At 38.6% G+C, this 14,857-nt stretch overlaps 2 protein-coding genes across 11 annotated transcripts in view; one reads left to right on the top strand and one right to left on the bottom strand.

The window, feature by feature from the left end:
- LOC138755386 (leucine rich adaptor protein 1-like) overlaps window positions 1–14,857 on the bottom strand; it is a 322,011-nt gene that overhangs the window by 31,600 nt on the left and 275,554 nt on the right. Inside the window, exon 3 of the mRNA XM_069921285.1 lies at window positions 12,923–12,961. Coding sequence (XP_069777386.1) covers window positions 12,923–12,961 — 39 coding nt within the window. The remainder of the gene's footprint in view (window positions 1–12,922; window positions 12,962–14,857) is intronic.
- Window positions 1–14,857, top strand: part of LOC138755360 (multiple PDZ domain protein) — a 199,200-nt gene that overhangs the window by 180,548 nt on the left and 3,795 nt on the right. For 9 of the 10 annotated variants that reach the window (XM_069921206.1, XM_069921259.1, XM_069921198.1 and 6 more), the window contains 5 exons: window positions 8,197–8,283; window positions 9,898–10,000; window positions 11,996–12,036; window positions 13,223–13,345; window positions 14,075–14,179. In XM_069921206.1, the coding sequence (XP_069777307.1) occupies window positions 8,197–8,283; window positions 9,898–10,000; window positions 11,996–12,036; window positions 13,223–13,345; window positions 14,075–14,179 (459 nt within the window). The remainder of the gene's footprint in view (window positions 1–8,196; window positions 8,284–9,897; window positions 10,001–11,995; window positions 12,037–13,222; window positions 13,346–14,074; window positions 14,180–14,857) is intronic. The other variant, XM_069921245.1, reaches the window with a different exon arrangement.

Below are 14,857 nucleotides of genomic sequence, written 5' to 3'. Positions count from 1 at the left end.
CATTCTCTAATTATAGCTTCATTGGCCATTCTCATTTCAACACATAGTCTTATGTCACCCTTTGGTTTGGGCACAATCACTACGGGACTGACCCATTGTGTCGAATGTTCCACCGGTTCAATAATGTCTTGTTCGATCAATTCTTTAATTTTGGCTTCGACTTTCCCACGAAGTCCAAACGGAGTTCAGCGCATTGGTTGTGCCTTGGGTTTGACCGTTTCATCTACCGCTAGCTTCAATTATCGACCTTTCAGCTTTCCTACTCCTTGGAAGACTGCGGGGAATTCTTGCTTCATATCCTCGTATGACTGAATTGAATTGACACAAGCTCCAATATGAAGTATTGCCAGGTCTTGTGCTGCGCTTCTACTCAGCAATGGTTCTCCCCTCTCTTCTATGACCATAAACTCGGCTTCGGTGTACTTATCTCCAGCTTCAACAGTTGCAGTAAAACATCCAATGGTCTGCAATGGCTTGGTTGCTGTGTATGGATACAGTTTCTTGGAACACTTCTTTGAGGTACAGATGATCTTTTTCCTTTTCAACTTTTCCCATAAATGTCAATCAATCACATTACTGTCACTGCCTGAGTCTACAATGACCTGCACTGTCACTCCACCAATGATCACTGGGACCTTCTCATGATGTACTTCATTCAATGTAAATTGGTAACAACTCTGTTCCTCCTGGGTATCATCGTCGTCACCGTCTATCTGGCGAATGGTATCTTTCTTTCCAGGATACTTTCCTTTCCCCCAGGCTTTGCCTTTGGAAGTTGTACTCTTCCTCTTCTGGTCTGCATTGGACTTACTTTTGCACTTCTTTGCAAAGTGGTCCTTACCTCCACACTTTCTGCAAACTTTGCCTTTGGCCGGGCAATATGGGTCTTTTCCAAAGTGACCTCGGTTTCCACATCTATAACACTCCACGTCCTGTGTCGGCATTTATCTTGGCTGGTTATGGCGATGTGAGAGCCTCTTAATTTGCTGGCTTGAGTTGTCTTTCAGGGTCATGGTATGAAATTGCCCTTCAACTGCCTCTAATGCAGCAGCAATGGTTAAAGCATCGGTGAGTTCCAACTCACTCCCTCTTTCCAGTAGACGTCTTCTGAGTTTATCTGATCTGCAGTGCTGTACGACTTGATCCAATAATTGGTTGTCCAAATCAGCTGGCATGTAATTGCATCCAACAGCTAGCTGGCGTAATCTCGTCACGTACTGAGCAATTGTCTGGCCATCTTCTTGTCTCGTTCTTCGATACAAATGGCGTTGAAATGTAGCATTCGGTGTCACTACATAGTGTGCATTTAATGCATCTACCGCTTTCCTTTACTCATCCTTTCTTCCAGTATTTAACAGTGTCTTAAATGTTGCCCGAACTGCAGGTCCCGCAGTGAAAAGAAGTAACGCCCTCCTCAACTGTACCGTTATCTAGAAATAGGCCACGACTGTCGGCGTAGATTTCAAATTCTTCCAGCCATGCCTTCCACTTCACACTTACAGTGCTTGCATCACCCGTTGGGTCAAAATGAGCAATTCCACTATGTGTTAGAAAGTCACCGTCTGCCCCAGCCATGAGGAAATATTCCAGCCCCAAAAGTACTAAGCAAAGAGAAAATTCTTATCACCTTGAATTTGTCTGTAATCCTCTGTAATCTTGTTTAGTCTTTAATTTTCTTCAAGCTTCTTTCATCCTCGTCGCCAATGTCACATTTGTGGCCCGAAATGTGAAGTTAATAAAACATTAAACACAAGTTTTATCAGGTAAACTTCTCCGAGTCTTTATTCTCCAGTTTCCTTTGTTCTCCTGCTTGTGCTCTTATCTCTCTCTCTCATACCACGTGACTTCCGGTACTCTCATACATATTCATTATCATGACAGGAGCCTTTGCAGAAACTTTAAAGAATGCCTATAAGGACTTCACAAGTAGGTGTTAATTGGACTGATGCTGTGGAGTAATGGATTATTGTTTTGGAAAGCAACAGATGAACAAAACTCGGAAGATTAGGCCCAGAGCCGTAGTCTGTCTCAGTGCAGTTGGTTGTTCTAAGAGGGTCATGTTGTTTTCTACAGTTGAGCAACAGCAGCTGGATCTGGAACATGACAAGCTGCCAACCCCATTTTGAAGACGGGTTGTGAGTTCTTAATTCAGTCTGTTCAAAGCCCTTGTGGTCCATACAAGAGGAGAGGTCTGTCTGCATAATTTTTCACTTGAAATAAGCGAAACAAAAAGGAACTCTGTGGTGACCTGAAAGAAAGGTTATCATCTGGCAAGTTTCTTCGGCAAGACACTGAAGTGGCTGATCTACAGGAATCAGTTGTGGGTGTCCAATGACAACAAATCTCTCTCTGAAAACTGACAAGAACTTTCCTGAACAGTAACCATTTACCTTTCAAGCACCAAAGCCTGGTGAAATTCATAAATGTTGAATTCTGTGCTCAGTATAAGAATTGCCTGCAACCAGTGAACTTGGAGGAATGAGATTGGACTGTGAATCAAAGAACTTTTCTGAATTTACACACACATGACATACATGTGATCTTAGGATTTGAAGGGGGTTAAGTTAATAGTAATAAGTTAAAGTTTGATGCTGTTTTCATGTTTAAAGATAATTAAAAACAGCTTTTGTTTAAGTATCAATTTGTCTTGGTGAATTTCTATTGCTGCTGGGTTTTGGGGTCCTCTGAGGCCTATAACAACAGTGATACACCTTGTTCTGACAAGTTCAATGTCTCTGCTCACTTGAACAATCAGTGATGCACTCTAGTCATCCCCCAGTGGCTCTGTGCTCCCAGTTTCTGAGTTGAAAAGAACAGAATATTCAAAAGGACGAATCCTTGGAGAGCGTCTGACCTGGCCACATCCTTAAAACTTTTGTGAACCAACTGGCTTGAGTTTGTGCAAACATTTTCAACTGCGGTCACAGGTCCCAACCTGCTTCAAAAGGACATCCATTATTCTGGCACTCAAGAAAAGCAAGATGACATGCCTCAATGACTGTCAGCCAGGGGCACTCATGACTACCATGATGAAGTACTTTACAAGGTTGGTAATGGAGCAGATCAACTCCTGTCTTAGGAAGGATCTGTTCAATTTGCTTATCATTACAATAGGTCAATGGCAGACTTCATCTCTCTGGCCCTCTGCTCTGTATTAGATCACCTAAACCTCAAGAACCCCTGCATCAGGCTGTTGTTCATTGAATCCTGCTCAACATTCAACAACACCAACATATGACCAAAGTGATGAATTTGCGACTCTGGTCATCCCTCTGCAATTGGATCCTTGACTTTCTCATCAGTAAACCCATCAGTGAACAACACCTCACCTCCTTCTCACTAGCCATGAACACAGGGGCACCCTAAGACTGTGTGCTCAGTCCCTTGCTTTATTCCCTGCAGACTCTTGATTGCATGGCCAAGTTCGGCTCCAGTACAATCTACATATTACTGATGACAACACCATTGGCCAAATAATTGGAAATTATGAGTCAGAATAAAGGATGAAGATTGAGAATCTGATTGAGTGATGTCAGTACAATAATCTTGCTCTCAACGTCATCAAGAACAAGGATCTTATTGTTAATTTTAGGAAGGAGAGGCAGAGGGAAGATGTTCCTGTCTGCATTGATGGGATGGTGGTGGAGGAGTTAGTACCTTCCTATTCCTGGGAGACCATGTATCAGAACTCTCCTGGAGCCAGCACCTCAAGGCAACCACAAAGAAGGCATTCTAATGCCTCTACTTTTTAAAAGCTCCAAGGAGATTTGACAAATATTCTCTCAAACTTCTGCAAATTCACTGTGGAAAGTACGCAGACTGGTTGCATCACTGCCTGGTTTGTTTATCTGAGTAATCCAGAAGACTGCAGAAAGTGGCAAAAACAACCAAGTCCATCAGACTGCAACCTCCCATACATTGAAGATATCTGTGTGAAGTGCTGCCTGAAGAAGACAGCCAACATCATAAAGAACCTCTATCACATTGGTCGCAACCTCTTCTCATTGCCTCCATCAGGAAAAGGTCGAGAAATCTGAAGACCAAACCAGAACCTTTAGGTTCAAGAACAGTTTCTTTTTAACCAATATCAGGCTCTTCAACTTCTCCTTACTACTCTCATCATAAACTACTCTGATGTCATAAAAGGATAGTCTTCAATATTGCTATTTAATATTTACAGTTTTTCCATTTTTTTTTTACAATGTAACTTTAAGGCTGCAGTAAACAAGAATTTAGTGCGTATCTACAGTGAATGATGTATATGACAATAAGTCATTGTCATTATTATCCAATTGTGTCGTTATAGAGTTTGGGGATTTAGAAAGAATTTCTGGGTGATCCCTGCTGTTTTGTGGTGAATAGAGCTAAGGTACTGAACAAAGTGCTCTTCCAGTTTTTCCATTGTTGAGGAGACCACAAAGGGAGCACTGGATGCAGTAGATAACCCCTGCAGATGCACAAGTGTTGCTTCAATTCGAAAGACTGTTCAGGGTCCCAAATGGTGTTGAGGGAGGTGGTGGGCATAATTGTAGCATTTCCTGCAGAAACAGGGGTAAGTGCCAAGGGGAAAATTAGTGGGAAGGGAAAAGTGAACTAATGAGTCACAGAGGTAGTGAACCCTGCGAAAGGCAGAGAGGGCAAGATGTCTGGTCATGGGATCACATAGTAGATGGCGTTAGATGAGGCAAGTGGAGTGTTAGTGATGACAAGGAGAATCCTGTTCTTGTTGCACTTGGGGGCAGAGTAGACCAGGGCAGATATGTCCCAACAATCTTTCCATGTGAAGCAACACTTCGCATGAAGGTGTGGGGGTCATCAATTGCATCCAGTCTCCTGTTGTGGTCTCCTTTACATTGTAAATACTGGTTGCAGACTTGGAGATCGTTGTATTAAACACTTTGACTCTGTCTGACTCAAATGTGGGGATTTCCCATTTCAGTTCACTGCCCCATTCCCATGCCGACATGGCTTTTCATGGTCTCATCCACTGCCAGACTGAGACCACCTGAAAATTAAATTGGAGGATCAACACCTCATATTTCAACTGGGTGGTATTGATGTCAACTTATCCAGTTTCCGTTAGTTCCTCTCCCATCCTTTGTTTTTTTTCTCCTTTCCTCTTGGTCTGTCTCTCTCACCTTTCCCTCTGTCCACTTTCCTCCAGCTCTCCATTCACAGAGCCACCCTCCCCTGATCAATTACTCATCTTTCCTTTCCTGTCCTCCTAGCCACATCCAAAGATCACCTTTTGTCTGTTTACCTTTTTGCAGGCTTCTGTTATTTTTTTATACATTATATTTTAGTATGGTAGTTTGAGGGTTGGAACAGGAAAAGACTCACAGATAACATTATGATAGACAGCCGGACTCCTAATTCAAAGCAGTAAACAATGTTATTGTTCTCAATTGAAAGACGGAAACAATGAATGTTTACTAAGGTAGCTATCTGTTCAAACAGAAGGCCATCTGCCATATGACCTAGGTTTTTGGGAAACTGAAAATCAGTATTTATGAAGCAACTCATCTGATTAAGACACTTGAAAAAGCAGCATTTTAGTTCATCAGAAAGTCATCTGGAGAATTAAAGTGGCTTTGAGCATGATGGTCATGTCTCCTTGTCACAGGAGAGCCGTGATACTGTGGGAATTGTAATGGTCACTTTTGATTGACCCATGTCTGGGTAAAGGAAACAGGATTAACCCTGTATTTGAATCGTGCCCATTTTAATGGCCATTTTATTTAACCCTTGCCTGGGTTCGTGGAAGCATCGCATTGTGAAAGTCACAAGTTTTATAACCCCTATACAAGGAAGAGGGGAGTTGCGACAAATCATTCATATGAAGGAACATTCCTTTCAAAGCAACTTGACAACAATTTGTGAGTTTTGAGAAGTCAGATAACTCAGTATCTCACCTACTTCATAATTACTTCTGAACATCAGTTTAAAGATTAAGTTTCAACACAAAATTTTAAGACTGAACTTTGAATTGGGCCTAAGCTGTCATCTTCAAAGAGACATGAGTGACAATATTCTGAATTACTATCTTGTTAATCCAATAAACCAAACTTTGTAGATGCAGCTTTAAAATAGCTTTAATTTGTTAATAAGGAAGATAAACATTTTGCATGACTTCACATTGAGATATTCTTAATGATGAATAGACAAAATAAGAAGAATTAAGATGGATTCAAAGAAAAGTATCTCGATCTTGCGTACCCTTCATGATTCTTCAAAGAATGAGATGCGAGCTCTTGGTCCGCTCAGATATTATGACATCATAGTCACTATGGTAACACTACAAATAATACTTTTTCATAAAGCTATAGGCACAAAATTAACTACAAAACAAAAACACAAGGTGTTAACCTTTACACTCTGTACTTCCTTCTGAAACTGGATCCTTGACTCCCTCATCAGAAGACTAGTCAGTGCAGATCAGTTACAACATCTCCTTCTCACTGACAATCAACACAGCTGTACCTAAAGATATGTGCTCAGCCCAATACTCTACTCTCTCTACACCTATGACTGAGTGACTAGGCATAATTCAAATTTGATGATGGCCCCATGGTTGATAGCAGAATTGCAGATGGCAATGCGGAAATGTACAAAAATGAGATGGATCAGCTAGTTGAGTGGTGTCACAAGAACAACCTTGCATTTGTCAGTAAGATTAAGAAATTGACTTAGGCTTCAGAGAGGAGAGGCTAGGAAAACACCAACTAGTCCTCAAGGAGGTATCAGTAGCGGAGAAGATCAGGAACTCCAGATTCCTAGGTGTCAACATCCCTTAAGACATATTATGGGACCATCATGTCAAAGCAATTATGAAGAAGGCATGCCATCATCTATGTTTGGTTAGGAATTTTAAGAGATTTGTTATGTCACCAAAGATTATTGCAAATTTCTACATGTGTACTGTGGAGAGCATTCTGACTGGTTGCATAGTATGGAGGTGCCAATGCACAGAACAGGAGCAGGCTACAAAGGGTTGTATACTCAGCCAGTGCCATCATGGACATTAGTCTCCCCTCCATTAATGATGCCTTTAAGAGACAGAGTCTCAAGAAAGCAACATCGATCGTGAAGGAACCTCAACACCCAGGTCATCCCCTTTACTCATTGCTATCATCAGGGAAGAGGTACAGGAGCCTGAAGACACACACTCAATGTTACAAAAACAGCTTCTTCCCTTCTGCCATCAGATTTCTGAACCTATGACCACAACCTCATTTTTTGCTCTAGTTATTTTTTTAATCTTGTATTTAGGAAATGATCATTTATAGTAATTTTTGCACCTGTTTAGCTCTTGCTAAAGAACACATTTCATGACATGATCATGATAATAAACTGGATTCTGGTACTGTAAAGGTCGATAGCCAGGACAAACGTGGAAGCAAAAATTGGGTAATTGAGGAAAGGGAAGAGTTTCATTTTTATTAGTCTGCTTTTGGACTGTCTATCAGCTAAGGTCTAAGGAGAAGCTGCAATACTAGTTATTTTTCAGAGTCCAGACAAATAGGAGTTATGGAATCCTCAGCAATCTCTTCTCAATGTTTCTCTTTCAACTTGGATTTCTTCAAATCTGAGATATTTCCACACATACCTCCTCCTTCAGGTAGAGATTGGAATATCACTCGTATTATAATAAAACAAAGATCGTGGTTGGAGTCTATTTTTGCCTAGCTCCTTTGTTGGGGATAAGCCCCAAAAGTTGGTCTTTGTGTGCCTCTTATACATAAATTAACTGTGCAGTAGGTAGCCGGTAGAGCTGCAGCGAACTAGGTCCAATTCTGACATGGTACTACCTGTGACAAATTTCTGTGGGTACTTCAGATTCCTCCTGCATGCCAAATCAGCATGTTTAGTGAATTGGCCACTAAATTCCCTCTAGTGTGTAAGTGGGTGGAAAAGTCTGAAGTAAATTGGTGGGAATGTCAGGAGAATAAAATGACGATAGGATTAATGGGAGTCTGATGATTGGGTCAACACAATGGGTGGAAGGGCCTATTTCTGTGCTGCTTGACTCTAAATCAATTTCCCAGAGGTCTTAGCAGTATGTAATACATATGTATCTGCTTAACTTAAAAAAATATACTTGCCTTCCATTAATTATTGTACCATATTTTCTACTTTTTGCAAATTCCAATGTTGTTGGGCTTTAAAAGTGTAACCATTTCCTTTCTTATTTTTTAGTGTGCACAAGGCACTGTGAAATTGGAGGTTGGCAGGTTGAAGGCTGGATCGTTCTCAACTGATAGAAGAGGTTCTCAAAGTAGCCAGGTTTGTAGCTTAAACTGATTCTTGTTCTGCAGCAAAATTTGCCCATTTGTATTGAAGGAGTTGTTTATTCATCCATCTTGAAACAAGTGTGAGTGATGATTATTTCAAATACAAACACAATGAAGGATGTTCTACTGCATAAAAGTTATAGTATAAATTCACTGTTCCCAGCTTTTGTAGTTTTATGATCTCAATTCCTTTGAAGGACCGCAGCTAATTTTCTAAAATGTGTTAGAGATGCGAAAATACACAATTTTCAGAATTGAATTAATGCTCAGATTAATGTTGTTTTTGGAGCATGGATAGAACCCAACCTTTTTAATAAACCAGCACTAAATAGCCACCGAGGTCCATCTGTATCTTTTCAGAGATGATTTACATTATGTGCTTTTAATACTTGATTTAATGCTAGATGAATGGGCTTTGAAAAATCTTTGCACATATGGAAGACAAATAGAAGCAGCAATTTGTAAATCTGATCACTTTCTTAAATTTGATTTTTTTGATTAAATAAAGATGCAAAAAAAAAGCTTAAGTAATGATATGTCAAAGCTAGCAGAATTTACTCCTGAAAGGAATGGAACTACTTTCCTTCCTCACTGTTCACAACCAAAATCTAGATCTTGATTAAAATGTAAATTTTCTTTAATTTAGAAAGCAGTTACTATTTAAGTTTTGCACTTATTTTTGTCAACAATTGACTTATTCATAAAGGATTTTAAAAATGTGTGAAAATAGCAAGTTTTGGGTGCCTTATTTTGTTTATACTACTTCATAGTACAGCTATTAGTACATAAACTGTTGGATAAACTCAGCAGCTCTTACAGCATCTATAGGAACAAGAATATATTGTATAGCCCAGGCACTGCAGGACCTGCTGAGTTTCTCCAGCACTTGTGTGTACATATCACAGCATCTGTAGACTTCCTTAGTTCACTCCATAGTACTGCTTTGTTAGAGAGAGTCTACAGTCTTGAATAGTGTTCATTAACTGATTTGTAGTCTTTTGTTTTTAAATAAAAAGTCCTTAACTATATTTAGTAGTTTCTGTTCAGCAGAATTGACATTTATAAAAAAATAATTACCAAATCCGAATTTTTTTTGTACTTTGCTATTTGCTTTCCTGCTATTTTCAAATGTTAGACTGGTTTCTTAAATATTGATAATTACTGTGACATCCAAAAAAAAAACCCCAGTTTTAATGATGAGATGCTGACATGTGCGGTGAGACATTTTAAATATTCCACTTTTAAAATGATTAATTCTCAGTGCTGGAGCTGCATTTCAGGGTTAAAATTAATTCATTCTCGCTTGTTTATGAAATCAATTTGTCCTTTTCTGCTTAACTGAATTGCAAGTTCAATGCTAAAATTTGTCAGATTTAAACTTCCTTTCCAGATAAAAAGAAGCTCCTTGTAATTTGATAATATTTGTGATACAATAATGGATAATGTTGTTTTAATTGTGTATTATTCAATCAACATTTTTAACAGTTCAGTTAAACTGTGCATTGATATTCAAAGTTTTTAAATATCAGGTAAATTTGCATATGCAAAGCAGTTGTTGATTGCAAATTTGTAATTGATATTCTATTAATTAAGAATATTTCCTCAGGTCAGTGAAGTGAGTAGTGGTGGTGGACTGACTTCTTTCTGTTCCACTATTTCTGGATCTACTCAACCTGAAGGACATGAATCTGGACACAGAAAATATGCCTGTAAGAGTTAACAGTCCTGCGCGAAACAAAAGGCAGTGTTCATTCTAAATGTAAACCTTGATGGTATTGTTTGTAGGTGACTTAATCTAGGAATGCAGACTTATCACAATTAGCTTTTGGTGAGCATTAGTGATCCATTCTTTCTACTTGTGTGTAATTAATCACCTGTTGTATTTAAAAAATCTTAAACAATAACGATTTTTCAATTATTTAGAATTTATGAAATGTTCTAAATGTTGTTTTGCAAAATTGTAGCACAGCTCGAAGTTTATCATAACATGACTGAACTATTATCATAGCAGATAAGTTTTCCTAGTGAGCACACGGTATCATTGGGTTTTGTCGGTTGGGGTTAGTTGTATATTGATGCTACCTGATTTGCTATATTTGCAAATTGCACATTACTGTCAAAATTCACACGAATAGAACTAAAACCATGAGAAGAAAATGGGTTCAATAAACCTAAAAATTTCTGAAAAAAATGTACAACTGCAAACTTTAGTTTGCATCAGGTTTTTTTTCCCCCCACATCAATAAATCTGTAATTAGAATTATGGACAAAAATATCATCCCACCATTCTCACAGGAAGCTTCAGTGGGATGCATCTTTACATTTCTCAGCTATCGGTTTCTACAAACGATTTATTAGTAGTCCAAGACAATCTCTAACCTTGACTTTGGTTCCATTAGTGCCTTAACTCTTTTTCTAACATTTTTGGCAGAGCATGCTTCCTCTGTTTTATCAAGGCATAGGCTGTCAGAATCTCACCTTGGTTGACTAAAACATCTTTGGCAGAAAGCTTGTAATTTACAATTAAAGTTTCTTGACTTCAGCAAACTTTGTTAGTTTAAAGATTTTTTTAAAAATTGGAGGTGGTTTTATCAGCTTTTAAACTCAGAACCCAACCTGCAACCTCTGTATGTCCCCATTTCTGGGCACTTTTAAGTTCTTCATTTTGAGATTCAGCCCATGAGCCAACACCACCCATCTAATCAATTAATGTACTAACCCCATATGTCTTTTGAACCTAGGAGGAAATTCATGCATAGATGGGTAGAACGTAGAGACATTTCATCCATTGTGATTTTTGCATCAAATACATATCAATCAGCAACCCCTTTCATTACTGACAATTCCCTCCATTGACTGGGGATGCCATTTTAGATTTCTCCCAAGCCAAAACACCTGATACCTGGAACCCCACTCAGAAGTCACTTAGATATCCCTTCTTCAGAACTTCAATTATAATCCAACAGGATAAACCCATGCAGCCTCTAATTCCCCAGACAACAAAGTAATTTTCCAATCCCTACTCCCTCTTAATAAAACACTAGTCTTCAATATGCAAAGGAAAGTGATTCACTGCTCAAACACAGTGCAACTTTGCTGCAGCAGGCTTGTAATCAAGATCGTCATTGAAACAAAATCTGTGTGCCTTGAAAAGCATAATTTCTAATCCATTCATATTTATTTGAGCATCCTCTTTATTATAAAGATTTTTCTATAACTAAAGGGAGTGCTTCATAATTTTAAGAACTTGTGATTTTTGTACCTATTGCATGCACAAGAACAACACAGTGTTAAAATATTTAATGAAACAAAGCTATTAGACAGAATTATTCTCAGTAAGTTTTACCCACATGTTAACCAGACAACATTAAAGTTTTATCAGCCCACAGTTTAATATTGGCTCATCTCATGCCTCAAAATAGTTTATGGCTTAAGATTTTGACCTGTTTAGTTTTCCTAGTGAGCTCAACAAATTATCCATCACATTGGGCTTGACTGGCTTGGGAACTTAAGTGTTCATAAACATATATTCAATCTGAAAATGGTATCTGACAAAGATGCTTCATTTGTAAATTTTATATATGTCAAAATAGCAAGTATCATTCCATGTAATTTAGTAACTTGCAAGCATCCTTCATTTACTCAGATTTATTATATTTTCTGGATTAAATTTAAAGATTTGAAAACAAGATTTTTTTTTAAAGGGACAGAGATTCAAGGGCTCAGGACTGTGGAATTTACAAAGGCAAGTAGATTTTTCTTAAATTTAAAAACTGTTCTTAATATATAAAGAAAAACATGACTTTCTTGACATTCGTAGTTTTTCCAATGTACAAAATTTACAATTTTATGTGCCAAGCACCAATACTACTCATGTGGTTACTTTGTTATGTTGAAACAATAGATCATTTATGTTTGAAGAAGTTTCAACTTGGTTATCCTGTCTGTACATTTTTAAAATTGCACAAGACAACTTCTGCCCTGCTATCATTGCCATATTTGTGTGTTTGGGCCAATCTATTTTGTGCTTTTGATTGAAAGGTGAACGTTGGCCAGGGCAATGCAAAGAATGATCATCCCCCTCATACTCAAATACTTTCATGTGATAGTATTAGTTTAATAACTCATCCCAAAGATACCTCAGGTTAGTGCAGAACTCATTCAGGACTGTACTGAGGAGTCTGGAGTGAAGTTAAAGACCATAACCATGTGCTTAAGGTGGCCACTAACTCCTGGGTCACAGTTAATAAATTTATGTTTTTTTTGTGGGGGGATAAAAACAAAACAGGACTAGCTCTTTGCCTTATAAAGCATTGTAATTACATTATTGTGCAGTTCTGTTTTGTGGAATAAGATCTGCTTTCCTCGTGCCTTTTGGTCTCTGTCATTTGCATGAGAGAGCTTTAAAATCCACCTCCATTTCCTATTTTGGTTACTGGAGAACCTCTAATCGAGATTACCATCTGTTTTCCTTGTGTTCATGTGAATTTAATAATACAGCACGATAACATGCCCTCCTAGCCCACACATCCCAGTTACACCCATGTGACCAATTAAATTACTAAGCCCGTGCATCTTGGAATGTGGGAGGAAAGTAACACAGCCATGGGGAGAATGTATAAACTACTTACCAACAATGAACCTCCATTATTGGCTCAAACCGTGCTGCCCTAAAGTAACAACAAAAACATTTATATTCCTACAGAAAAGATGTACCACGACAACTGCAAGGAGATAAGAGAAATATCTTTACAGAATGAAAATTGTTCAATTTATAATATGCCAATATTCTTTAAACCTGCATATAAAATTGTACAGCATAAAAAAGCCACTCCCTTTTTGTTAGTAACTGAAGTCAGTTTCCAACATTCTTTTGTATTGAAGTATTATTGAAACAAAATGTATAATTCATGTGGTGTTGGGAATTATAGGGTCCAATGGATTCACTGGGAATCAGTATTGCAGGAGGAGTGGGCAGCCCTCTTGGAGATGTTCCCATTTTTATTGCAATGATGCAGCCAAATGGAGTAGCAGCCCAGGCCCAGAAATTACGTGTAAGTGACCAAGAGTTATTTGAATTGCCCTTTTTAAAAGTTTTAGTTGTTTCCCTCACCCTCCCCTCCATCTTCCATATCAAAATCTATGCAAAGTAGTCCCAAAACCTGTCACTACACCTCTAGCCAGGGCCACAAATAGTCCATTTAGGTGAGGCAGAGCTTTACACGTACATTGTGCAACCTAAGCCGTGGTGCACGGTGTGGCCTCCTACATGAGTGAGACCCAACAGGGATTAGGTGACTATTTTGCTGAAAACCTACAATTGGTTTCTCGGTCTAAACTAAAGCTCACTGGTGTCCAACATTTTACCTCCCTCAACTGTCCCACAATGACACTGCCGTTCCTCAGCCTCACCATGCCAAACATAAACTTGAGGAAAAATATTTATTCCTCCACAGCTTTTGCATTGATTTTTTTTTTTTCCAATTTTAAGTATTCATCACCCCACCCCAATCTGATTTCACTTTTCCATCTCTTTTCTCATTCCTGTATTTTTTTTTTCTCTTGCATTTCTTGTCAACTTCCCAGCGGTTTCTCCCTCTTGCTCTTTTCCCCTTGATAATATGTTTTTTTTTTATCTTAACCTCGACAAAGGGCTGTGACTTGCTATGTTGATCGACCACTTCTCCTCACGGATGCTGCTTTCCAGCAATTCTGTGCGTTATCACTCAGTTCAGTCCAAAAGCAAAAGGATTCTTATTTTAAATCCCATTTATTAATTATAGGTTGGAGACATGATTGTAAGTATTTGTGGAAAACCTACAGAGGGCGTGACCCATGCCCAGGCAGTCAACTTACTGAAAAGCGCTTCAGGACGAATTGAATTACAGGTAAAACAAAATTTTATGCACAAGTAAGATTTGATATTTAATTAATATTGACTTACTGCTTACTAGGAAATATCAATAATTCCTCTGTGATACTGCTGAAATGGATTGTCCCTTTAATGCAGAAGCTACAAACTCCAGCATTTTCCCCAACACTCTGGAGATGGCCTCCTTGTGGAGTCCAGCATCAAAACACAAGCTTGCAGCAATACCCAACAATGATACAGTAAAAACCCCTGGTATCCGGGACCTTCAGGGATTGGTAGATGCCAGTTAAGGGAGTTTGCCATTGCTTGAGACTCACTCTTACTAATACACCAGCATTAAATAGTTTAAAAGACAGTGCAAAATGTAAAGTAATTTGAAACAAAAATAACACTGTAGTCCTTAATTATATGTCAAGTTCACTTTAATTAGATAATTCATGAAACTTACAAAATTTGAACCCCGGTCACTGGTGCTATAGCAAAATTAACAGTTTCACCATCATAATATCCCCACCCAAAGTTTACAGATAAAGACTTCCAAACCAGGGATAAGGAGATACGTTGAGAGTCCCTCCAACAGTGCTTGTAGCAGCAGTTTGAATAAAATGTTGTCATCCAAGACGAAGAATTGGTTGATGCCACGCAAAGGACAACTAAGACACTCCACTGGCTGAATATTTGCTCCCATCTTCAC

This window comes from Narcine bancroftii, chromosome 1 (assembly GCF_036971445.1).
Source record: "Narcine bancroftii isolate sNarBan1 chromosome 1, sNarBan1.hap1, whole genome shotgun sequence".
Taxonomy (NCBI): domain Eukaryota; kingdom Metazoa; phylum Chordata; class Chondrichthyes; order Torpediniformes; family Narcinidae; genus Narcine; species Narcine bancroftii.
Note: the sequence above shows the minus strand (reverse complement) of the source record. Positions and strands in the feature narration are given on the sequence as shown.